The sequence below is a fragment of the Protomyctophum bolini genome (genome assembly GCF_963924005.1).
Source record: "Protomyctophum bolini genome assembly, chromosome: 11".
Taxonomy (NCBI): domain Eukaryota; kingdom Metazoa; phylum Chordata; class Actinopteri; order Myctophiformes; family Myctophidae; genus Protomyctophum; species Protomyctophum bolini.
Genome location: NC_137872.1, coordinates 38,988,377 through 39,015,013, shown reverse-complemented (window position 1 = coordinate 39,015,013; position 26,637 = coordinate 38,988,377). Strand labels below are relative to the sequence as shown.

Here is a 26,637-nt window from a genome sequence, read left to right as displayed (position 1 = left end):
CACCTCAGATGCGATATTCTCTCCTAAATGAAGTGCATACATATCTTAGCTAGGTCCTAGACTAATATAGCAATGTCTATTATAGAAAAAAATGGATGCACATGGGATGTATCCTCAGTGATGTATCCCAAGGTCATCGGGGTTTCGAGTCTCCCAACATCATACCCCTCACTCAGGTGACCCAGCCGGGGTGATCAAGTCCCGGCTTAAGTCCCAGTAGCTAGCTACCCTCGAAACCAGGGCCACACAATACGTTCCTTAATCAGAGTTCCCGGGGGGGCGTCTGCCGTGACTGGGAGGTACCATTCTGGTGTGTGGAAGGACTGGTAACAAGACAACTCACCCATTTTTGTTTTCCTCCCAGAATTTTCCCCAGTGAGGGGTGGGAGAGGCTTGACAACAGACTGCTGGACTTTTCTCAGAATTATAAACTTTCATGACAGCAGTCAGCCTAAGTACAAATATAATTTATGAGAAGCTACTACAGTGAAGTCTGTTCACAGAAGTTGTTGTAGGATATGTGGGGATTATCTGACGAGGTACCATTTGAGTAGGCAAAACCTTAAATATACTAAATAATACTAAATTGTTTATAGGGTCAATATAAGTAAAATAATATACTAGGACTAGGCTCTGTGGGTTGACTCCTGTCCGGGCCCCTCCTACGTCTCGGTGGAAGCCTCTTTATTCCTGATCATTACCGTTGTTCCGGTTGTTGTGGCTCTGCAGAAAATGTCCCATATAACTGATTGTACCTGCTGTAGAGCATTCACCCGATACTCGCTCTCGTGCCTCAGCAGCCAGTCCATCTTATTGAAGTAATGCGCTTGCGCAATCCAGTTGTCACAGCCGAGTTTAATAAACTGCACTTGGTTTTGTAAGTAATTAGTATTAATAATAGCAATTAAATGAAAGTGTTGTTCAAATAAATTTGTCGAAAAGGGATGCAGAGCATTGTTCTTGTATTCAACATTAACAGTCACGTAAGTTGAATTAACTGAACTCGGTTTATGAAGTATTCCCTCCGTATGGTCATTCTAAACCTGGTGTATGGGTAAACCCAACTTGGAAGCACATGACGGAAGCAAATCTAATATAAAATGTACAAGAATAGTCTTTAATAATAATAATAATAACATGAATTTATGTGAGCTTTAATATCATTCTAACAATAATGACACCCTGGAGAAAGACCTTTGGAATAAAGCCCACATGCTGAGGACATCAGCAACAATAATGTCTGTTTGACAAAAGCGAAGCAGGAGAATCAGTCTATTAGCAGCATCAATGGACAGCAAGCACATTTAGCATGATCATGTTCACACTTTCACAGCACAGTGTCATTGAAAAAGGCACAGTGGCCACATCACAACTGATTATCCACAATACAAATCTGAATCAATCTATACAAAAATATACAGCTCTTAAAAAAAAGTAAATATAACCAAAATGATCATCATCATCATCACAGATATCCTCCACAATACAAGCCAGGTATTTTGGAGAACAAGACAATAATTATAAAACAGAGAGATTCTCTCTTTCACTTCCACACTTTTGTCCTAGAAATCCTGGGTGAAAAAGAAACAGCCTTCTTCAAGGATGGTTCTAGTGGGAGCCATTTTTGACGCATGTACAGGAGAAAGGCACTTGATTCGGAGATACCTCTGCTTTCCGTGCCCCTTAGAGGTGGATCCCAGGCACTGCAGGCCTGGTCCTCACCAGCACAGGACACACAAACAGCAGAGCTCCAATGGGTGTCTGTCCGTCCGTCCGTTAAGGCAACAAGTCGTACCTGTGCTGCACTCGACGGTGGTCCAGTTCACACAGGATCACAGCCCAGTGTAGGAGGATCGGGCAGTGTGTGCGTTTCAGAGAGAATGTAATTTATCGTCTCTGGAGGAGGATGAGTTGTCGCGGGCAATCGTGCAGGGCTGGCGAGGTCCGCCGAATCTGCAGGGAGGCAGAGATCCGCTGTCTGATCGGGCAGGTCTGACTCTGTGGGCGATCCCGGTTCAGTTGGCAGTGCTGTATGAACTGATGCAGGCTCCTCGGTAGTCGATACCGGTTCAGTTGTCACTGTCAGTGCTGTATGAACCAACGCAGGCTCCTCTCTAGTCTCTGTGGGCGATGCCGGTTCAGTCGTCAGTGCTGTATGAACCAACGCAGGCTCCTCCTCTCTAGTCGCTGTGGGCGATACCGGTTCAGTTGGCAGTTCTGTATGAACCGACGCCGGTTCTTCCGATAACGCGGTCGGCACTGGATGTGTGGGCATTGTGTCTGAGACCGGCACTGGCTGTGTGTGTTCTGTGGCGGACAGTGGTTGAAGAGACGGCGGTTCCTCCGGTTGCGAGGTTTGCGTTGGCGAGCTGGCCTGCGGCTCCTCTTGTCTTTGCGGCACGGGGTGCGAGCACAACGGGGCCTGTGTCCTTGCGAGCTGGTCTGCGCTCGGGTAGTAAGGCAGGAAGGGTCTCTCGGGCGCGCAGGTGCGCATGGCCAGGTAGGTGTGCGTCAGCAGGTGTGGGAAGCGGGAGGTGAAATAGCAGACAAAGTCATCTGGGATGGAACCCAACGTCTCCTGGACTTCGGCAGGCAGCTCCCTGTAATGATGCTTCTGTTGGGCGACAGACAGGGAAACAGATCGTTAGTCTGACCAACATCAGGGTACGTGTCATCGATGTACACGAAGACTTGGATCAACATCAGGATAAGTTGTCATGTCCAGTGAGTGGGAGCACTCTGTTACCTTGTTTCTCATGGCACGGAGAAGATCTCTGACGGAGCCTCCCTTGTAGGAACGGAACTTGCGCAGGTCTGCCAATGAGAAAAGTAGCACCCAATGCGTTAATCACAAGCTGCCGTCGAACATTTCATTAATAATAATAACACATTTTATTGATAAGGCGCCTTTCAGGGCACTCACGGTCGCCGTACAGGTTAAAAACAGTACAAAAACACAGTTAAAGGCAAAACTAGGGCACAGCTTGCAGCAGAAGACAGAGGTCACACAGAGTCATAAGCCTGCCTAAACAGGTGGGTTTTGAGGTGATTTTGGAATATGGTGATAGAGTCCATGTTTCTGATGTCAGGGGGGAGGGAATAAGACCACACTAATTATCAAATAAAATGAACATTCAAAAATTACTTCATATTTGTATACATTTCCATTTCCACATGAAAAAAGTGATTTTTATAGAGTACTAGAGTTCTGGGCGTACCACCGATCGGACTTATATGTCCGTGTATGGAGAGGTCTGTATCCGTCCGTCATTCTCCCTTTCATGACCATAAATGGAGATCCCTGATGTCATCAGGATACGCTCACATGGGCCCATATATGGAGCTGCCTGATTTGTTTGTGTCTGATGTATTTTCAGCGAATTGACCAGCCCTACTGTTGACAAACAGTTGCTATGGCAGTACCTTGTGTTGGGTGTGATGTCAGAGAGTCAGCATATCTAATGTGTTGCAGACATCATAGCAAGAGAGACATTTGTTTAAACATGCAGGCTGTTAATTGCAGAGATTTACATTTGAATATGGCCGGAGTAGAGATCAGCTCATTTACACAGAGAGAACCAAACTGTCATCTTGTGAGAATTTAGGCTCCACACTCAAAACATGACAACAGGAGGTTGTAAGGAGAGTAAGAGCATTAATCCCTTGTGTAGCCACGTCAATAAGGGGACAAACGCTGAGATTAGCTGTGAATTCTCTGTGAATTGTAATGACAACCCCTGTCAGGACTGTAACGAGGACGGAGAAAAAACGGCAACAATATGGATGTGTTTACAATGTGGACATCGGGGATGTTGGCAGAACTCAAAGAACGAGCATGCGGTCGCACATTCCGAAACACCCCGGCCAGGTCTACACTGCCTGGTGGTCAGAATGGACGACTGGAGCACTGTGTGGTGTTACATCTGCAATAAACGCACGCCGTACACGGAGACAAGCCGTTTAGCTCAGTTAGTGACCAATATAAAAGCACAAGCCTCGTCACCCCACAACGATAAAAGTGTTAAGGTGGGGACAACTAGCAATGCGAAGAAAGGCAATTCCTTTGGATTACCATTTAACGGAAAGAAGAAACTTAACGTGCAACTGCAGAGGTCTGGCCCAGCCGACACCAGCAGCAGTGTGGTTTCTGTGAAGGGACTCTGCAATCTTGGGAACACGTGTTTTTTTAACGCGGTTATTCAGAACCTCTCCCAAACGCTGATGCTGAGGCAAATCCTCAGGAAGGTGACAGTAGAGAAGACCGAGATCCACATTACACCTGGTGCGTCCTCGGATCTGGAGCCCATAGAGGTCCAGTTGGATCAGCCCGGATCCCTGACTCGGTCGATGTGTCAGCTACTCAAAGAGATCCAGGAAAGCCGGAGGGATGTCGTGACTCCTCAGGGACTGTTCACAGAGGTTTGTAAAAGGGCCGACAAGTTCAAAGGCTCCCAGCAACAGGACAGCCAAGAGTTGCTGCGCTACCTACTGGACGGGATGAGAGCCGAGGAGAATAAAAGATTACGCTCTGGGATATTGGAGGCGTTGAAAAAAACGGGGAACACGAAATTGCTTAAAGTGTATTTGAAAAATGGATGTCCTAGAAACGTTGTTGATGACGTGTTTGGCGGGGAGATGATCAGTACCATAATGTGTCGAGAATGCAACACGGCGACGATGATCACAGAGACGTTTCTTGATCTTTCCCTTCCCGTTGCAGACGAGGTGTCCAAGAAAACACCACAGAAAAGCCCTGCTTCAACCACCGACGGAGACGGTTACACTTCCATTGGTGCCGTTAGCAAGTACAAGCAGAAGAAAGACAGAAAGCTGCGACCAAAGCGAAAGAACGAAGAGAAGATTACTTCGGAAAATAGGTACGCGGTCTTATCAGAGGACCAAGACGGAGCTATACCGGAGACGGATGAGGGCCTAGTGCGACTGTCGGATGAAATGGACAAACTGTCCCTGGATGAAGACGCGGAGAGAGACGTGCCGGCCAAATCCATTGAGCAGCGCACCATCGTGAACCAGGACCCGGCGCTGGCCTTCAAGACACTGGCTACGAGAACCACTCCGGAGAAACAGGAGAGCTCGGTGCAGGCCTGTCTGTTTCGCTTCACCGAAGTGGAGAACCTCACGCAGACGAACCGCCTGCTGTGCCCCACGTGCACCAAGCGTCACACGGACAAAAACAGAACCTCTGACGGGTCCAAGGAGAAGAAGGTGTACACAGAATCCTCCAAGCAGATTCTCATCTCCGCCCCTCCACCGGTGCTCACGTTACACCTGAAGAGATCTCAGCAGGTCAGTTCCGGTTTCTGCAAGGTGAACAAACATGTCGAGTTCCCCCAGACACTTGACCTAGCACCTTTCTGTGCTGCCAAATGCAGCAACGTCCCAGAACGGGCCCGTAGGGTTTTGTACAGCCTCTACGGTGTTGTGGACCACAGAGGAACGATGAAAGCGGGTCATTACACGGCCAGCGTCAAAGTCCGTCCTCAACGGCCTAAACCATCACCCAACGAAGGGACGGCAACGCATGGGGAGACAGACGCACATAAAGGATCCTGGTTCCATGTCAGCGACACAAATGTGCAGCCCGTGTCTGAGAGCAAAGTGCAGGGTTCGCAAGCCTACCTCCTTTTCTACGAAAGGATTTAAAGTGAACTCTCTTCCATCGGTGACATTGTTTCACCTAAACATTCCGTGTGAAAATAAGTGTCGAATAGCAATCTATATCATAATAAAGGAACTATTGCTATAGAGTGTTCGTTTAGTATCTGCATCTCTTTTTAGAAAACACAATTTCAGGTCTGGCTATCAAGTTTATGGAATCAGGCGAGATGACTCATGCAGGAAACAACATTATAACAATTTAAGCTGATAAAGTATGATTAGATGAATATGTAGTTTCTGTTTACTAAACAGCTGGAGAGAAGGAAGACCCCGTTACTGTCCAAACACTCTACTGTATAGTGTATAGCATTGATTACTATCAGAATATAGAGCTTTAACCATAACATAAAAATCACACCCATGTGAACAGAGTGGTGTAACTCCCCTCCCCTCTCTCTCTCTCATTAGCAGGCAACAGTGCAACACTATCGCTCTCTCTGTTTCTGGCACAACAGCGCCCCTACTGGTACTCATAGTCATACTGGTGCTCATTAACAACACATAGGTGAACACGGACATTGCTGTTCCTCCAATAATGTTATTTTTTTTTGCTTTACTCCATTTAGACCTGAGGCCGATTCCAAAAATAAATTCTGACAGTTTTCTGAAACGTTTCTATATTAGTGGTGCTCAACCTTTTTCATGTCAAGGACCCCCAGAATTATATCTGCATTTGGCTGCGGACCCCCATCTGAAAATATGTTGTTTTAAGGACCACCCCAGAAGCAAATATTTCAGTTGAAAACTCTTGTGAAATAATATATATTTGATAAGATTGGAACCTTATATTCACGATTAAAAAAAAAATAGCAGATCTACAAGCTCATATGAGCTTCTAGATATGCTATTTTTCAATAGCTAAAGTATAACATAATGGATAACACCAAAAGGGGTTTTCGTCCAGAGTGGGTTAACAAAAGGTTGAATTGAAGCTGAAGTCTAATTAATGCCCCTCCAAGAGATAAATCTACAAATCCACAGGTGAACACTGAATGTAAGCCAGATAAAACGTTATATAGAGCAGTGTTAATACGCAACAACATGTATGTCGTCTGTCTGTCTGTCTCAATATGCTCAGTCCATCTGACATGGCTACTGATGATGTCATAGATGAATTGACATCATATACTGCCTTCTTTTAAGTATCAACGGAAACTCTTCTCCCTGCTGGCTCCAAAACTATGGAATGCACTTCCCATCACAATCAGAACTGCAGCCTCACTCCCAATCTTCCGCCAGTCTAAAAACCCACCTTTTCAGACTCCATCATGGCCCGTAGCACTTGCCCTAGCCCCTTAGATAGCACTTTATGTATAGACTTAGATAACATTTTCATACAGACTTATAGCATGTTACATCGTAGACAGCACTTGAATTGCATTATAGTATAGTATGTATTGTTTGTATGTATAGTTTCATTATATAGATATGCCACTGTTACGTTCTTAGCTTACGCATGTTTCACATGCGTAAGCTACCTTTTATGTATGTGATGTATTGCCATGCTTTTGTTCTTGCTTAATGTAAATCGCTCTGGATTAAGAGCGTACAATTTACAATTAAGGCATTTAGCAGACAGACAGACAGACGGCTCTGTAAAAACAGCATGTTGTGGTTAGGTTAGTTATGTCTCATACCAGTCTGTAGAGGCACTGTGATATGCTCTCTCCAGTCGCACTTGACAACGGCCCGCCCCCCTCTTTCCAGCTGTCTCACGATTGGTCCGTCCAGCGGCTCCTTTTCGATCCGATCACTCACGTCCTGCGTTAAAAAAATATATATATATATATATTGATGACATGTCAGCAATGTTGTTTTCATAGACTAAAAATATTGACAATTTCGTCAACATATAAAAACTAGACTAAAATGTTAGTAAGGGACTAGTGGACATGAGATCCAGTACAAGTAATTCTACACTTGCTTGCATGCTGAAAATAGCAGATCTACAAATCACAAAGCGTAGAAGCGTGTGACTAAAACTAAATGAAAACTATTCAAGAGACTGACGAAAACTAAAATTAGCTGTCAAAATCAACAGTGCATGTCAGTCAGCTGCCAGGCGCCATCTAGTGTGTGGTTTTGAAATCATTTGAACCATATAATCACACAAAGTCTGATTTTGTCTCTTTCGGTTGGAAATCTCAAACTGTTACATTTCACGATTAAAAGCTTAAAAGCTTCCGAGCTTGTGGACCTGACTACTACCGTTGGTGCCGTCACGATCATGCCATTTTAGTTTGACGATTAATTCACATACAAATTGGGGTCGATGATTTAATTGTGTATTCATGGCATTGGAACACCCTAACCCAAACATATTTGGCTTTAATCATTTTGGCTATGTAAACAGAAATTGCACAGTACAGATATGACAAATAGTTTAAATGTAAATAAATGACCTGGAAGAAGTGCAGCTCTCTCTCCAGACTCCAGAAGAAGGGGTGTTTGAGGACGCTCTCTGCCGAAGGCCTCCGCTGAGGCTCCATGCTCAGCATCTGTTCTATCAGATCTCTGGCCACGATGTCGTCTGGAGGGGAGTCGACACGGGTCAAACACACACATGAGGGGATCACTACAAGATCTACTATGGCAGTCAGTGGTTCTCGATGAAGGATATGCATTTGGGGGACCCTCATATGGGATATTTCTTTAAAGCGGGACTGACACGCCCCTCGGGAAGCTATTAAGGCTATTAACGCTAGCATCTAGATTGTGACGTACTTACGGGCCAGCTCAATTTGACCAATAAAATTGATCTTGTATCTGGGCTAAATGGTAGAGCGGCTCTGGGCTCTGCGAGTTAGCGTTCCTGGTGGCTATCAACTCATGCTAGTGGTTTTGAGGTCACTTTTAGCTTCATAGCTGGGTAAAAGTTTGGTGGAAAAATTATTTTTTTGCTCTAAAATATTCGTTAGAATGATATTGAGTTGACGTGTAAGTTTTAGGGAAAACTGTTGCATAATCGCAATTTCGCGTGACGGGTTCCATCGTACCTATCTTGTCTATCTGTCTCCCCCCCGCTGACACGCCCTCAGCCGGCTAAGTGCTGAACAGGGCTCACGGAGCCCTGGAGCTTCACGTAACGTTACCACTGCCTGTGGCTACTCTAGCAAAACTGCGCCGGCCTAACCTGAGTCCACCTCTCTCACACACTCACTCACTCTCTCTCTCTCTCTCTCTCTCTCTCTCTCTCTCTCACACACACACACACACAGATATAGGGGCGGTCTCTCTCTCTCTCTCTCTCTCTCTCTCACACACACACGGGGGACTTCGCAGCCGGTGTGTGGTGGGCTTCAGACGGACTAGTCACGCAAAATTGCGATTATGCAACAGTTCAGTTCAGTTCAGTGCAACAACTCAATGTCATTGTAAGGAAGATTTTCGAGCAATAAAATATTTTTTTTTATTATACTTTCACCTAGTATGACGCAAAAGGTTACCTCAAAACTATTAGCCTTTAGTGCGCTAGCCACTCAGCTCGGCTAGATGCTAGGTCACGTCAGAGCCTGAGATATAGTCACGTGTCGTTTGAAACTGTTTTCATTCAGACCACGTGATGTACCTTATCAGCAATGTTAATCTCGGGCTGTGACACTCCCCCTTTAAAGATTTGTTAAGATCTTTCCAATTTTATTTTAGTTGCAAATCGATAAGTTCACACCGCGCCGGGATGGCTGTAGATCAGCTATTTTCGAATAACTGAAAAATAAACGTGTTTAGGTGGTTACTCATTTAGCTGAGGGCCCCTTGGGGAAGTCCCCTGAGGGCCACTAGACCCCACTTACTGTACAGTATGCTGATTACAAAGTTTCATTTTCAATTTACAATCCTTCCTGTTTTAAATAGTCCTGCTGTCGACGTTAATTTATGTTTACACAATACAGATAAATTCACAAAGTACGAGTAGGAGGACACGATGCTAGACTCCTGTGTATCCCCTTAGGGATCAATCAATCAACAAATCAATGACTCAAACTATTTTACAAATTGCAGGCAGCCTCCATCTGTCTGTCTCACCGTGTTTGTCAGGCAGGAGCTTGTCCAGACTGTATGTCCCCAGTAGAATGTTGGCTTGTCTTTGTAATGCCTTGCCAAAGGGGTGTTCCCCCTGGGACACCACGTAATAGAACACACAACCCGCTGAGAAGATGTCCACAGTGCAGGTCTACACACAGAGAAGAACAACAATGGAAGGTCATGATCTAGTGCCGTTGTCAGAAACCCAGATGTAATTTATTCACAACTCCACGTATGGCATGAATAACATAAAACCACTGCATGTAGGAGCCTAGCCTCACATAGCCAGCCTTCATCTGCCTTTGCAATGCATATTGCCCCAGGCAGATTAAGCCTGGTCCCTCTCAATTGTGGGAGGATTTCACGGCCGAAATGGTGACGAGCCAAACATAATTTGTCTGGAACCAGGCTATAACCAACCAGGTATGCAAGTATGCAAAATTGCAAATATGGGGCAGGACATTGCAAAAATAAATTCTAATGCTGAGAGGGACGAGACTAATATCCACGCAGTGATACTAATGCTATGCAAGGCTATGTAGGACTGCCATAGCTGGCCAACATAGCAACTTCCAGCACTAGTTATAGACATTGTGAATGTTACTGCCAATACTACAGTGGGGAAATTCAGTTATCAATGTAAAAAAAATGTATCAATGTATGTGTTCAGGCACTGTCCCAACTGCATTGAGATGCGAGCCGGGGTCGGTTCTATGCAGAGGGAGAAGCACCAACGGTTCTGGTGCTCGCTCTGGGTTCATTCAGTACGACAGACTCACTGGGTTGTCTTTGCAGTCTTCACTGAGGACCTCGGGTGCGATCCAGCCCTCGGTGCCCGGCACCCCGGACCTCCTGCTAAAGCTGTGGCGGCCCACGGCCAGCTTCTTGCACAGGCCGAAGTCGGAGATCATGGCCCGCACGCGGCCGTGGGCGTTGGGCATGGACACCAGGATGTTGTGGGGCTTCAGGTCTCTGTGGACTGGAGGAGGATGGAAGCTAATTAACACCTAATGCTGGGTGGCCCTCTAATCTAAGAACAATAAGCGGATAATGGAATTCTGTGACATTGTACAGTAGTCAGCGATAGTTACCGATGTTTAGAGAGTGCAGGTGAGCTAGTCCCGACATGGCCTGTTGAAGCAGCATCACGGGCTCTAGTCCGTGACGGACAAAATCCTTCTTCTCCACATACTGGTGGAAAAAAAAAGACGCTCTTATCATCATACATCAGCATACATCACATTCCGTGCTCAGCCAATCAAATCGACACAAATGTAATTCCGGCAAATCACAATTTGCGTCTTCACTTTTCTGTCCTCACTTTTGTCTTCAATGTTTGTGTTTTACAACAAACACGGAAAGCTGGGCACAGGAGGGGCTAGTTCCCCGCAAAAAAGACACAAGGCCCCATATTAGTAAAAGGAGGACAAGCGGTGCGTGGAGTTTCTCTATCAGTGATGCTCAATATTTCATGTCAAGGACCCCAAAAATGATATGCAATTGGCGTCCGACACCCATCTGAAAATATGTTGTTCCAGGGACCCCCCCCCAGAAGCAAAGATTTGAGTTAAAAACGTTGGTTCTGAAAAAATATATATTCCAAAACACCAAAATGGGGTTACGGCAATTATTCCCATTTAGTGGCTAAACCATAACCACACTGAATAAAAAGGTCAGTCCAGTCCAGTACCTCCTGCAGCGAGGCGGCACACAGCTCGATGGCGATGTACTGGAACTGGCGGTCCTTCTCCGTGCAGAAGTAGCGGATGACGTTGGGATGCTCGTCCGACTCCCTCAGAAGCTCCACCTCCCGGTCGGCGAAACTGAAGCACTCCGGGAGGATCCTCTTCACCGCCACCGGACGGTTGTCGAACTGACCCCTGCGTTGGTGGAGAGAGAGTATATAGGAAAGGCAGGGTTTTTTTTTTTTTTATTGACAAAAGCTAGGATATTGTTATGGTCCGCGTGGGAACGACGCGTGGCTTGTGACTCTCAGACTTCATGTGATCAGCCCGTGATCATCAGACATGTATGACGTCAGTCTATGGCAGCGGTGACCAAAAGGTAGATGATCTACCAGTAGAGATCACAAAGGTTGTGCAGGTAGACCACATGACCTGAAAATATATTATTTAAATGTCATTTGTTTTTGAAAAGGCATTATATGCCATTGACTTGACTGACTGACTTCAAAAAGGAGCATGCGAGCTCAAACCCACAATTCAGTCCTTTGTTTTCAAGAACTCTATCACAAACAGTAGCATTACAAAGTTATATACAAGAAAACCCTTCCATTTAAAAGAGAATCCCCTGTATTTCCCATTCCTTATATGCAACGCCATTGCCACAATTCCGAAGCCCCCACAGGTAACCTTTTTGGTGGGTAGATCTGGTTGAGCTTGTCATTTTTTTAGTAGCTCTCAAGTCAAAAAGTGTGGGAACACCTGGTCTATGGCATAGCTATGCGATATGATGACTCCATATTTGAGCAAGGTTTAAGCCCTTTGACTGACATTATAAAATGATGACACATTTAAAAATAAATACAAAATAAAAACCTGTGGAAATATACAATGGAGGGCCTTTTTATTGGCCTAGAAATTTGGCTTATTTGTGTTATGAGGACATCCAACTCGTCAACGACGTGACTATTACACACCTGAATTTATTTTATAACCCATTAAAAACATCTGTCAGTCACGACGTGTGTAAACGTGTGTAAAGTGAATGTTGTGCAGAATGGTAATCAGTGATGAATTAGCACCCACCTGAACACGATGGTCCCCTCAGCACCGTGGCCCAACACACTCCTGGGGTTGAACCTTATGTTGCCCACTCTGACGGCGTTGGTGTCGTCATCTGAGAGGACACACACACACACACACACACACACACACACACACACACACACACACACACACAGAGAGAGAGAGACACGCGTTAGTATGATTCAGTCCTTCTCTCCAGGTCTAGTCGATTATGAAAAAACGGTTAAAGAATATATATATTTTCATTAATCTTCTTCCCCCCCCCCCCGACGCCTTTACCTCCGTCCTCATGCTCGTTGGCGGAGCTCCCCATCTCCGACACGGACAGGTTGGAGTGGTTGGAGGCGCGCGGCGTGACGTTGGGGCTGCTGTGGTCCGAGCTCTCCGAGCGGGCGCGGCCCGCCACCTCCAGGAAGTCTCCGTCAGCGCCCATAAGGCCCAGGTCGGCGGGCGGGGGGAGCTGGAAGGGCTGCTGCCTCTGCAGCAGGTCCAGTCTCTCCTCCATCTGCCTCTGGAACTCCTGGTGCTGCAGCTGCTGCTGCCTTTGGACACTCTGAAGAAAAAGGGTTTTAAAAAGAAAACGGGCGCCAATGGTTAATGCAACTACCGGTAATCGTTTTAATCCATCATGGAAATGATAATAAAATAGAATATAGCCCTAGCTCGTTTTGAGCAGGTTACCAGCAGGCCCAGAATAAAAGCTTCAGTCTGGTGACTGTTGACTTTAGCAGAGTGATCTAGTAAGAGAGTGGGGACAGCGTTGACTCCCATTGTAAAGATGGAATGCGGAAGTGCTCATTCTATCTCAATGGGATAGTTCCAATGTTTGGAACTGTAAACCATAGCACCCCACTTTGCGGTGAGATCAAAGTGTGTCGCCACTCTCTTACTAGATTACTCTGGCCTTAAGTAAATTATCGAAACTCTTGTTTTAGCTGTTATAACTACTACTACTGTACTAATAGAAGAATTGTTGTGTTTTGGACAATGAATCAATGTGTATCGTGTGTGCGTGCGTGCGTCATATCAACCCTAATGTACTGTACATTCTGTCTTCAAAACATGCACATGATGAAAGCCTGTGGCAGATCCATCCCCCAGTAGTCCACTAGGTGGCACCATTTGACTAAAGATGTGGATAATGTAATAAAGTGTTTGAGAACAAAAACCCTCAACCAGTGTCCAGGTCTGAGGTGTGACAGTGGTGTTCTCAACGGTCCCCCAGGGGGTGGTTGTATTGAGGTATGGAACCAAATGAACCCTTACAGGTAATCAATCTGTTGTTTTTTCCCACGTGATGTCAGATTATAGTCCAGAATATAAATGAGATCACACTTGCACAGACCGTGCATGTCAGCACTTGATTTGACTGGAAATTCAAATATTGTATTCTGTGTAATATTAAGTGATTTACTGTCATAATTAATTGAAAAACAACTATGTATATTGGTACCTTTTCCCAATGAGGAATAGATTATTATGGTTGCATATATCTAACCTTTATGTTACCATGACATATGCTACTTGTAATACCGTACCACTGACCGACTGAGTGTCATTGTACTTCTACCCATATCATGTACATGAAATATAACCAACACCACCTGAGAATATTGTCTCAAATCCTTTATTTTGCCTCATCATTGATGATTCATCCAGAACTCCACGATACCTAACATTGTGTTAACCCATTTAGAGTAGACCTGAGGACGATTCTACAAATGTCTTCTAAATCCTGACAGTTTTCTGAAAAACCCTATGTTTCTATATCAGTGGTTCTCAAACAAGCTTTAGTTATGAGCTTGTAGATCTGCTATGTTTCAATAGCTAAAGTATAACATAACGCCAAAAGGAGATCCCGACCCTGAATGGGTTAATTACAAACCTGGAAAACGTTGTTTTTAAGTAAGTGGCAATGGTGCGTTGCGTACCAACCTTGGGGTAGGTGATGACGAAGGCCAGCCAGCCGGCCAGGAGGAAGGTGGAGAAGATGATGGTGGCCATGTCCTTGAGCATGGAGTCCACGGGGGCCTCGGGGCGCGAGCGCCCGCTGGGCCGAGGCTCCTGGATGGACGTGTCGGGCTGAGGCGCAGGGGGGCCGTCGTCCATACCGCTTTCATTGACCTTCTAAACACGCACACACAGAGAGAGAGAGAGAGAGAGAGAGAGAGAGATCGGTGTGAACGAAGCGCGATATGATCAGTGATTACACATCAAGAACCCCTCAAGAAGTCTGAGAATGTTTATTAATTATTCAACCAGTTCAAAAATATGAATTCTCAACGTGAACATTACGCAGCAATAAAGTGTCACATTTTGTATAACCAATTAAAACCGGGGAAGCACCTGACATTTAGATTTTGGTGTTGGCAATTCAACAATTGTACAAGCTCGAACTTGTAGATAAATGGTAAATGGTGCATTTATATAGCGCCTTTATCAAAGGCGCTATACATAGATTGTGCATTACATTCACCCATTCACACACCGATGGCAGCGGAAACCATGCAAGGCACCAACTAGCACATCGGGAGCAATTAGGGGTTCAGTGTCTTGCTCAAGGACACTTCGACAGGGGAGCCCGGGTTCGAACTGGCAACCTTGCGGTTCCCATCCAGGCACTCTACCCCTGAGCCACCGCCGCCCCAAAAAACATAAATATATATATATATATATATAAGTAATAGTGTTCACATGGAATAAGCAGATCTATATGGAGGCACAACAACAACAAACCTCCTCTATGGTCTTCTCGGTGGTGGGAGGGATGACGTTGGCCTGGCTGCGCGGAAGGCTGTCGGGGAACCTCTCCAGGATCTTGGTGTGAGCAGCAGGAGGAGTCTCATGATGACCTGAGGTGAAGAGAGAAGTCCATAAATAACCAGAAAACCGAAATAGTTGTATTTGGACCAAAATCCCACAGAGAAAATCAAATCCAGTTTATAAATTCACATGGCTTACAGTGCTCCCCTGAGGCTAGAAATCTGGGATTTTATTTGATTCTGATCTAAACTTCTCAAAGCACTTCACCAACATCACGAAAACAGCCATCTACCAAATCAGGAATATTGCAAAAATCAGATCATTTCTTTCATTCAGCGATGCACAAACCCTTATTCATGCCTTTGTCACAAACCATCTGGACTACTGCAATTCTCTTTTTTCTGGACTCCCAAAGAAATCCATCAATCGCCTTCAACTAGTTCAAAACACAGCAGCCAGAGTTCTCACAAAGACCAGGAGATATGACCATATTACTCCTGTTCTCGCCTCACTGCATTGGCTACCAGTCATGTACAGAATTGATTTTAAAATTAACTTGTTTGTTTTTAAATCACTAAATGGACTAGCACCTACCTACATTTCCGACCTCTTGTCCCCGCACATACCTTCCCGTAACCTCAGATCAGTAGACAAAGTCTTACTCAACCCCCCCAACACAAAGCTGGTGACGCAAGGCGGCAGAGCCTTTGCTGCTAGGGCTCCACTGCTGTGGAACCAACTACCCCTGGAACTCAGACAGACCACTTCAGTGTCCACTTTTAAAAAACTCTTAAAAACCCACTATTATTTAAAGGCTTTTAATGAGTTTGAATGAACAGTCCCAGTCTCTGCTTTTTATCTCTTATTATTTTTTGTATTTTGTATTTGACAAATTTTCATTGTTGATTTTAATTGCCTGTTTGTGTATTGTATGTGAAGCACTTTGTAAACTTGTTTTTGAAAAGTGCTATACAAATAAAGTTATTATTATTATTATTCATCATCATCATTACCAATGGAAAGGAAACCAAAGTAGGGTTTGTACCACTCAGTAGGCGTTCCCACATAACTCCCGGGTCTGATGATGGTGTCATGTGCATACCCTCTATACTGTCAGGACTTTGGTTATGTGAAAACACGGCTATATGTTTCCATTCAACGGAAATCCATCCCCAAGTTTAGAGTAGCCTAATCTTTTGTTTTCTCCCCAAACATGTGTGTGTTGTTGTCCTACGGGCTCACCTGCCATGGACGAGTCCCCACCGGGAAGACGTAGCGGAGGCTATAGCGAATGTGATTTAAATAACGTGTCGTTTAAAAAGATGCTGGTATTTGGAGTTTCCTTCCTAATTTGACTTGATATTTATTGACCAGAGCTCCTGCTTTACCCTGAGCATTCAAATGTCTGCCGTCTAAGTCGCTCTGGATAAGAGTTATAAGAGATAAGAACAGCAACTTTTTTTTAAGCCAAGTGAAGAATAAATGAAGAGGCGCACCTATGATGAGCAGGTAGTTCCTCATGAAGTTGATGCGGTTGCGTTCCTTCAGGGCAGCGTTGAACTTGACACTGGTGCTGGGGGTGATCACGCACTCCTTGTCTTCTCCAGAGTCCTGGCTGCCTGGACCCTCCAGCATGGGGAAGGTGCTGCCGCGCGGCTGTGCATACACACAAAAGAGAATAAACTTAAGACGCAAGTTCACTTATTAATCACGTTCAACCTGGCGTCCCCGTTTAGAGCACGTCATTGCAGGTGAACATTTTCAAAGTAGTTCAATATGAAAGAAAAAGGTGACCCATTGATATGCCAGTACCACAGTCCCTGGTTTGATTCCCGACCAGCCAGGAATAATAAATAGGAAAAATAAAAAACATTTAGAAATAGTGAAACTACTCTATCTAAAAGTTAAATGTATAGATTGGCGATTTGAACTATTTAATGTTTTTCTTTTTTTTTTCAAATAGTAAAACATGTCTAAAACATTTAGGCATATGGGGTAAGGTGGCGTGAAAGATAGGGCCCCAAGTGTATAGGGCTTAAGTGGTTAACCTCTTTACAATATGGGAACTATAGGAAATACGGTATGCACACTCACTTTTTATTTGTAAAACTGCGATGTGACGATAAAGACGATTCTGATTCTGAAATGGACAAAACATTCTCCTGATCAACTATGAGCCGAGTCTGAGGAGGACTGAAGGGAATTGTGTTTTTTTAGACAATAGAGGGTATGCACATGCATAAAGAGAGTGGCAAAACGAGTCGTTTATTGCAATCAAATAGGACTTTTCTGTTAGGATGTATGGCCTGTCGAGGCCAGAAAGTCTCGTATTTTTTTCACTCCGAAGGCGTTCCTGCATAACCTCTGGGTACAATGATGATGGCACACGCAACCAGAGGTCAAAATGCAGATTATTATCACTCCTGAGAACAGCACGTGAGCAGGTGAAATTAAAATAGCATTCAGAGAAGCGCAACTACAACCACTGTTGACATACAGACAGTCAGTCTGTCGGGGTGCTGTGACCTGGGCTGCAGCCCAGCATGGTGGACTTAGACCAGGGGCATGCTGACTACTCAGGGGGGGGGATACGGTGCATCTCTGCCATGTTTAGATGTCTTGTAATTGAGCACACGCTGTCCACAAGCTCACAACGTGCCACAAAGCCACACATTGTGAGCTTGTAGATGGACTAACATAAAAATGTTTTAGGCTAGCCGACTCCCAAAAGACAGGTAAAACAACGACGCCTTAAATGTTGAGGAATGAGGGATTAATATTCAAGGAATGATATGCAGACGGGGGTGGCACAGAGTAGAGGGAGAGAAAGAACATAATTTAAAGAGAACAACTGGTACAGAATTATTACATCCTTGAAATGTGAAGCTAGTTCCTCGTTTCTTCAGCTGAACAGTAGTTCTGTAGTTAGTTCATTAGGATATTTTACTTTTATTTATGTCTGTATAAAAGTAACGGAATTGAAGGTTGGTATTTCCAATTGGAGCACAAGTTGAATATTGTTGCTGTCGGTGAGAAAACTCTTCATCTCTATATGCCAAACGTATGTAAATAACAACCTACATGGGTCATGCTACAGCGTCACACAGAAGCATCAAAAGTAGCAGATCTACAAGCTTGACGCGTTTCGAGCTTGCAGATCTGCTGCTTTTGCTGTGCATTAATTTTCTTATTTCAATCTGGACCAGTAACGGCTTTGGAAATACCGTACGAGGTTTCCCACCCGTCAGATATGATACAGTATAAAAATGGAAAAGTAACGTTGTTTGTGAGGAAAACTATTGACTCTGTACATTCTTTCCACGTCAATGTCCCGTTATATAATGTCGTGTTGAATGTCATGCTTTTTTATGTTTGTGTGTGTCTGTGTGCGTGTGTGCGCTCATACGTGCGTGTGCACTTGCGTGCATGCGTTGACCCCAGGAAGATAATGGGGATCCTAACCCATTCTGAACGGGAACCCATTTCGGTGTCGGCATCATGTTATGCTTTAGCTATTGAAAAAAAGCAGATCTACAAGCTCATAGCGCGCCACCGAGTGGCGCGCTACGAGCTTGTAGGTCTGCTATTTTTGAAAAATCGAAGAACGACTGACATTTTTTAGAATCTGATCTCGGGTCAGAATGGGTTCATCAGACCAGTGTGTGTCCAGTGGAAACCTTGTATGAATCTGATCTCAGGTCAGAATGGGCTAATAAAGTCAGTACAGGCTGCTGGAGTATTTACCCACGTACAGCGTAGCCCTGGGACAGCCACAACAACAGGAGAAGAGTCAATGTTTGCTCGCCTGTTACGGTTGAGGATGTGTCTCAAGAGCCGCGAGTATTATGCACGCACACAGACACACAACATGTGTAGTAAAATTGATGTCCTACTTGATCATACTACAGTGTCACACAAAGGTATCTATAGAGTAAAATCTACAACATTGTTGAGCTTGGCGATCTGCTACTTTAGGCAACATTTGGCAATTTGAATGCTGAAAAGTAACAGGAGACATGAGGTCAGTCCGCTGCCCCCCCAGGTTGGCAGAGGAAGTGTAGCGCCCAGGATTACATTAGATAATTGGCACTGGGTGATAAGAAAAACTGGGTTACAAAATCGTGGGATAAATTTAATAAAAAAAAAAAAAAAAAAAAACGTTTTGGACGTATGAGGTTTCCACCCGACACTGACGATATGCTTTATCGCTCCGGAGTCTCCCAGGGATCTATACTAGGACCCCTGCTTTTTCTCTTTTTTTTTTACCCCCTGTACCGCAAATCTCTTCAGCAAAATGAGCAAATCTAAAAAGCTCACGTGTTGTGGCATGCCATGGCGCGTCATGAGCTTGTAGAGAATCGGCTATTTTCTGCTAATTTTTCGCCCCAGAAAAGAGACACTAGGGGTCATGTGGTTAATGCATGAAAATAATACAAACTGAATGCTGCACTCCTTCAATAACGCACGCACGCTCACACCACCGAAAGCACCCGTTTCTCTGTTCCACTGAATAGCAGGTGTCGAGTTTGAAAGTGATATTTCTTTAAATTCTTTGTAATGAAACTCGGAGCAAAAGGGACCATCTGTTTCACATGCGTGTTTAGACTCCAGTCTCACCTTGGGCAATCTCGCATGAATAAGAATAAGTGCATGATCTTTCAGATCATCATCTCTGCATGATCTTAGGCTGCTGCAATGCATGTCAAAAGGCTGCAACATGTTTCTAGAGGCACACACTAGCCAATGGCTGTACTCTGGAGTCTGGATGGTGTTCCAAGCGTGTCGATGCGTGCACATCAAAGTGTACTTCAGTGCGACCGCGTTTCACCCACAACCTCAGAGCCAGAACACTGACGTTCTGAAATGTCGAGCCGTTTAAAAGAAGAGAGCGTCAAAGTCCCGGCTCTAGAGACAAAAACTATTTTACAAAGAGCTTTGAATGGCAATGAAAGGCTAGACATGAAGCCGTGTACCTGTGTGGGCTTTCTATACAGCACCGGTTTCTCAAACTTTTTGCAGGCCGTGAGTGACCCCACAAGATAATCATATTTCAACTGGAAAGTTGAAACATTATGGAAGGAGGTATTGCCTAATTGGCCCTGCGCCCACTGCTGAGGTGCGTGTAAATAAGTATGCTCTGAAGGACTTGAAACATTAACATTTAGTTTGACTTGGTTCCACAGAATATTGAGAAAATAGCTGATATACATGCTCACAACAGTCAATGTCTGCCTCTAATATTTGACAATTAGGCCAATGTTTGAGAATGTTTAGTGTGTGATCTGATGATTACTTTTGACTCAGTAATGGTCTTATTATTGTCCATTTAATGGTCTTATTATTGTTAATTTTAGAGGTAATAAAGAGGTTCTTAAAAAGGACCTTAAATTGCCAGTTTAGAAATGTGCAGATACCCAATAATACAGGGCCTGTATATTACTTATGTATATACTCTTGTGTGTTGGTGTGTTTACTGTTGAGTGAGAAAAACAATGTTGCACATTTAAGCAAATCGTCTAGGGACTGATGATGATTTGTGTGCTGATGACTGATGATTTGTGTGCGTGCATATAAATTGTCCCCATCATCCCCCATGGGGCTTTCTAGCCTTCCTCCAGAGCTCTGCGAACCACTTCCACACCTTCAAAGCAACTCAGAAGAACCTGAGAAGAAGAACCTCAGAAGGCCTGCTTACATGAGCTTGTCCTTGGGCTTCTTCTCCTTGGGGAAGGGGTACTTCCAGCGGGTGATGCGGCCCACCTCTCCGGACATGAAGGTGAGGTAGCGCAGCGTCTCCACGGCCACGTTGGTGTGGGCCACCTTGCGGAGGCCCTCGCGCTGCCAGATGTACATGGCCACCACCGGAGAGTTGTACTGCTGGACCCACCGCACGTCCCCCGTCTCGCTGTCCACCGTCACCACCAGGCCGTCCCCGTTGGACACAAAGTGGGCCATCTCTGGAGGAGGAGAGGACGGACGACGTGATGATTATATGGACAATGTTATAACAGAGCACGGGTGTGTGTGTGTGTGTGTGTGCGTGCGCTGTAGTAGCTGATCTACAGCACAAGCTTACTAAGTGCCACAAAGTGACGTGTTGTAAGCTTGTAGATCTGCTATTTCAGCTTATTGTTTTTTTTTTTGTATATATAAAAAAAACTCAACATGGAAACGATGACAACATAATTGTGATTATCTCAAATAACTGCGATTAGACAATCATGCAATAATTGCGACAGGCCTAGCAGGGGTTCACCACCACCTATATTCCATCGGATAGGAAAGGAATAACTCACTTTAAAACTACTAAGCAAATCATCCCTCGCTCCGAAACAAATCATTCGGGGAGCCCGACCCACAGTTTGAGAAGCGGAGCTGCAGGTCAAAGGTCAAAGGCTTCTTACTGTACTTGGTGTCGTCGTCAGGCAGCGTGGAGGCGTAGTCGGAGTACGTGGCGTTCCAGCGTAGCTCTCTGCTCTTGGTGTCGTACATGGTGATGGTGTACTCTGAGAGAGAGAGAGAGAGAGAGAGAGAGATGTAAGCTTTAACCCATTTAGGCCTGACGTCGGAAAAAGTTTTCCGAAATACCAATGTTTCTGTATCAGTGGTGCTCAATATTTCATGTCAAGGAGCCCAAAAATGATATGTATTGGCCTCCGACCTAGCTAAATTATAACATAATATTTCAAACCCCAAAAATGGGTTAAAAACAAACATGACAATTAACGCACTTAGACCAAAGAACTGATTCTACAAAATGTATTCTAAATCATGACAGTTTTCAGAAATATGTTTTCATTAGCAGTGGTTCTCAAACTATTTAATATCAAGGACACCCAGAAATGTAATTGCCCAAAATCTAAATATGCTGTTCCAGGGACCCCCTCGGAGGCAAAGATTTGAGTTAAAAACGTTCGCTTTGAAAGAATATAAATATTTAACTTTAATGTTATAATTGGAGGTCAGTGGGGGCCCGAGATTCACATTTTAATGAAGGGTAAGTTTATTTTACAAACACTAATGTAGAAGGAAATGCAAATGTTATGTACAGTAGGTATAAAAAAGGTCACTTTCTCCTATTCAGGTGCTCCCGTGTGTGAATGTGCCTGACGCGTCCCATGGACGAAAAACGTATTGTTCACAAGCATCAAAACATGATGATTGATCAGTATACATTTCTAGGCGTGCGTGGGTTACACCCAAACAGCTCACGCACACACACACACACACACACACACAAAAATCACACTTCAGGTTCATTTTTCAACGCTCCACAGACCAACAAAACAACAGGGGAAAACAACAAGTGTCAAACATATATCTTTAAAACGTGACATATCGCCACCGTAGCACCTATGGCAACAATAGTTGAAAAACACAGGAAGGAGGTGTTGGATTTCAATATATGTACACTTTTTCCCCCCTCTTTAATGTATGGGTATCAAGAAGAAGGGAGGAGAGGGCAGTTCTCTTGCAACGGGATCCGTTAACGTCAATAATACCATGGGTGAGAAAGCAGAGGATTTGAATTGACACTTTTATATAAGTGCCATTCAGCGCGGGGCTCTCGCACTTGAGGGCCCTCGTCTCTGATTACCATCTCGGCACCCACCCCGGCTTTAAGGACCGCGGGGAGAAAAAAAGAAAACTGAGGGCGGAGGCGTAAGCTAAAGTGGCTGAGAAGGAGGCAGTGTTGCCATGTCTGCTTATTACAGGCGACTTTTCGTGTACTTGTAAATGTTGGCAGTTTGAGGGTTGTAGTTTTTTCTTGGGGGGGGGGGGGGGGGGGGGGGGGGAACCCACTCAACAATACAAGATCTGTTATTAAATGTTTCAAACATATACAAAAATGTGCAGGGAAATTCACGCAACAGATTGGCGTTCAAATAGCCATAGCCTATAGTCAAATATTGTGGGCTTGTTTCCACAGACCCAGTTGCTTATTTCTCTCGCACAATCTTGGCAACACTGCGATGGAGGGTGAGAAAATGCGATTTGGAGAGAAAGCCACCACACGCGAACGTGACAAAAGCCTGCTATCCATTTAGCTGGGATGGGCCACAATGCAAATAAATAGATGTTGAGAGAGTAGAGCGCAGGGCCTGGAGATATGTCAAATATGAAGCTCTGGGAGGTCAGACTGGATGGATGAGAATCCTGCCAATGGTGTTTGTGACTAGAGGTATGGAGAGGGGAACACAGCCACACCACACACACACACACACACACCACACCACACCACACACACACACACACACACACACACACACACACACACACACTAAACCCGTTTTTTTTTTTGAGTGGTGCAACCACTCCTACAATCAGCAATGTCCATGTACCTACCTGTGTGTACACCTGTGTGTATGAGCCTGAGTATGTTACTGATTTATACCAGTAGGGGGCGGCAGAAACAGAGGGAGGGGTAGTGCTGTGTAATGAGGAGAGAGAGAGAGAGAGAGAGAGAGAGGGGGGGGGGGGGGGGGGGGGGGGGGGGGGGGGGGGGGGGGGGGGGGGGGGGGGGGGGGGGGGGGGGGGGGGGGGGGGGAATTGCACCACTCAGTTTCACACGTGTGTGATTTTTTTATTCAATGAAGCCAAACACGTTTCTGCCGCTACACACGTTTCTACTCGTTCATGACATCGTTCTGCAAATGATTAATTGCCATGCAAATAATTGATTATTAATGATTTTTTAAAATACTTTTTGCATAACAAAGTACAATAGCTAAGTACATAATGTACTATGTACAAAACTGGTCATATTTCATAATTACATACTTTTTTATTTATTTTACTTTATTTCTAAAACTTAAAATAAATGAATAGTTACAAATTAGCTATTGTGAGCTTGACGGTTGTTTTTCCAAACATGTCTGAATTTATTTTTAATAGGAAGTATACCGAAGATTCAAGTTCAATCACAGGCCTAGAGAGACACCTGGAGAAGGAGCACAGAGCAAGGAGATAACCATAACCGCAAGCACGGGAGCAGCGCATGTCGGACCATCGCATTTTCGGAATCGCATGTCCCCGCGCTTCGGACACTTTTGTGTGTCGGATCTGCGTGTGCACCCCACTTGCCTGACGGGCAAGTGCCTCTGAGAGACCTTAGTGTCAACCCATGCTCAGGGAACAGCGTGTCTGAAAGGTCATTTTGAGTAGATTATGAAGCTTTCAGAAGGTTCCCATCATCATCATCATCCATCACCATTCCATTATCTCAGAAATGTTTGACATCTGAAACCTTTTCTAAATATGAATTTAAGCACACTAAGCTACTTCTGTCGATTGTACTTCAGTCATGCTAGTGTTTTAAAGGGCTTGATCATGCTAAATCATTGCGCTGCAATGACAGGCTATACAGGCGTGTTGTGGTTTACCCGTTCGTCCCAGGTAGAGCAGAGGACGAGGAGGGACAGAGCATCTCAGCGAAGGAGGAGGTCAAAGTCTGCTGCTTCTCTCCAGTCAGCAAGCAGGTCTACCACGTACCACAGGTCCTGCTTCTTACCTACAAACACACACACACACACACACACACACACACACACACACACACACACACACACATTTAAATCCTTTATTTGAGTCCACATTTATACAAAATACATTATCAAGGGCACAAATATGTTTCAGTTGTCGTCGTCGCCCCCCCCCCCCCCCCCCCCCCCCCCCCCCCCCCCCCCCACAACTTGCCCACAATGGCGTGGGGGGACAACACAGACAAAAGTGTTTCACTGACTAAAGCAGCACAACGCATTTCAGTCATTCCAATGTCACTTCAGTCATTCGATGTAATTAGCAGGGCATTTTAGCACCACACCCACGGTTGCTCTTTTGATCAGCATCAATGTCCCTCCATTCTGTTGGTGGCGCAGGGAGGGAGTGGCAGTGAAATACAGAACACAAAACTATAGTGCTGCCAGGCGTGCTTGTTATTATAATCGATGCTGGGCTTGTTTTTTTATTGTCTGTTTGTTTTTTGTAAAGTTGCTTCAAAATATGGGCTTGTAGTGTATAGTTGCTTATTTGGACGTGCTTCCTAATGTTGTTTAAATCAGTGGTTCTCAAACGTGTCCGTGTCAAGGATCCGTTTGCATGCATTTGTCAACGAACCCCACCGATCCTACAAACATGTTGTGGCAGGGACGCCCGGAACAGATCTGTGTTGTTAAAATGCTTCAAAGACTATTCAAAAATGTTCACAAAATGTTTTTTTGTTTTGCGACACATGAGCTTGTAGATCTGCTAGTTTCACTACTTGTTGAGACACTCTTGTATATGACGAAATAGGACATTAATTAAAAAAAAGTTTTAAAAAAGTAAAAAACATACAAAGAAAAAAGGACATATAGACGTGAGGTTTCTTCCCAACAGTAACAATATATTGCGTGGCCCTTTCTGTGGTTTATATCAAACACAAGTGTATGTTGTGTTTATCTTGAGCTAAAAGGGTAATAATCCAACTTCCGTTGTTAATTTTGTTGCAAGACACTTTGCCACCAAAGCATGAATCAGGCTTTTAGATGGACAGTTTTGTTGTTTTGTCTCTCGCAAACCACAGCTGACATCCAGTTGTCAAGAACGACCATTAAATCCATAAAATGAGAGATGATGGTTTGTGCCAGCGGGAGGCTTCAGTTAAGTGAATGCAAAATAGCCAGAGTGATATACACTACAGTAGAAAGCGGAGGAAGCAAATGGTACCCGCTTCCCTTCGAAACAATGGGAACCGTGCGGTCGCGAGAGATTAGCTTTGTCTGCGCGGACCGTTGCAAATTCAACGCTCACTACGACCACAACGTGTAGTAAAATGGAAATGCAGAGTAACGGCGTTTGTTCCTCTGACCAGATAGTGTCTAACGATGTCTAATCACACCAACGGGCCGGGTAGGGACAATAGTTTTTAAGGTAAACCACACCAATGGCCCCGACCCGACCCTTTGGTGTGGTTTGGGCTTATCCCTGCTGAACCTGACATCCTCCAACCAAGCAACCTTGCTTTCCCTTTTCATTAGGCGCACACTTCCAGTTCTGCTGCTGATAAACCTTGACCGTCATTGTACATATATTTCATTCTTAATGTGTTCCCCCCCCTTTCCTGTAAATCACTTTGGCTGAAATATGTTTAAAGGCAAGCGCAATATAAACTTTAAACGCACTTATTTCAACCGTTTAGGAGGAGAGACAGACTGGAAGCACACCTGCTTGTGGTGGGTGATGAAAAGCGTTTCCATGGGAACACATTTCAGTGGCACAAATCAATGTGGTCACTTTAAGCAAGGGAGACCTTCGCTAGTCCCTGGGCAATCCAGTTTCAACCCAGCTGTTCAGATGGTAGTGAGGTAGGGGTTACGTGTCTTGCTCGTGGACACCTTGTACACATTAGCCAGAACCGGGACGC

At 44.7% G+C, this 26,637-nt stretch overlaps 2 protein-coding genes across 2 annotated transcripts in view; one reads left to right on the top strand and one right to left on the bottom strand.

Moving 5' to 3' along the window:
* Positions 1-1,098: 1,098 nt before the first annotated feature.
* Positions 1,099-26,637, bottom strand: part of ern1 (endoplasmic reticulum to nucleus signaling 1) — a 39,650-nt gene continuing 14,111 nt past the window's right edge. Inside the window, 20 exon segments of the mRNA XM_080775192.1 lie at positions 1,099-2,614; positions 2,747-2,814; positions 7,317-7,440; positions 8,082-8,209; positions 9,703-9,850; positions 10,482-10,681; positions 10,794-10,893; positions 11,393-11,582; positions 12,471-12,561; positions 12,750-13,023; positions 14,406-14,597; positions 15,207-15,322; positions 16,730-16,889; positions 18,315-18,324; positions 18,959-18,994; positions 20,929-21,190; positions 21,638-21,739; positions 24,617-24,638; positions 24,640-24,712; positions 24,714-24,744. Of these exon segments, the coding sequence (XP_080631318.1) occupies positions 1,823-2,614; positions 2,747-2,814; positions 7,317-7,440; positions 8,082-8,209; positions 9,703-9,850; positions 10,482-10,681; positions 10,794-10,893; positions 11,393-11,582; positions 12,471-12,561; positions 12,750-13,023; positions 14,406-14,597; positions 15,207-15,322; positions 16,730-16,889; positions 18,315-18,324; positions 18,959-18,994; positions 20,929-21,190; positions 21,638-21,739; positions 24,617-24,638; positions 24,640-24,712; positions 24,714-24,744 (3,119 nt within the window). The 3' untranslated portion in view covers positions 1,099-1,822.
* LOC308324371 (ubiquitin carboxyl-terminal hydrolase 16-like) lies at positions 3,892-5,664 on the top strand (the record flags this gene model as incomplete). The annotated part of the gene is made up of 1 exon (XM_080776415.1): positions 3,892-5,664. The coding sequence occupies one exon, from the start codon at positions 3,892-3,894 to the stop codon at positions 5,662-5,664; it is 1,773 nt and encodes a 590-aa protein (XP_080632541.1).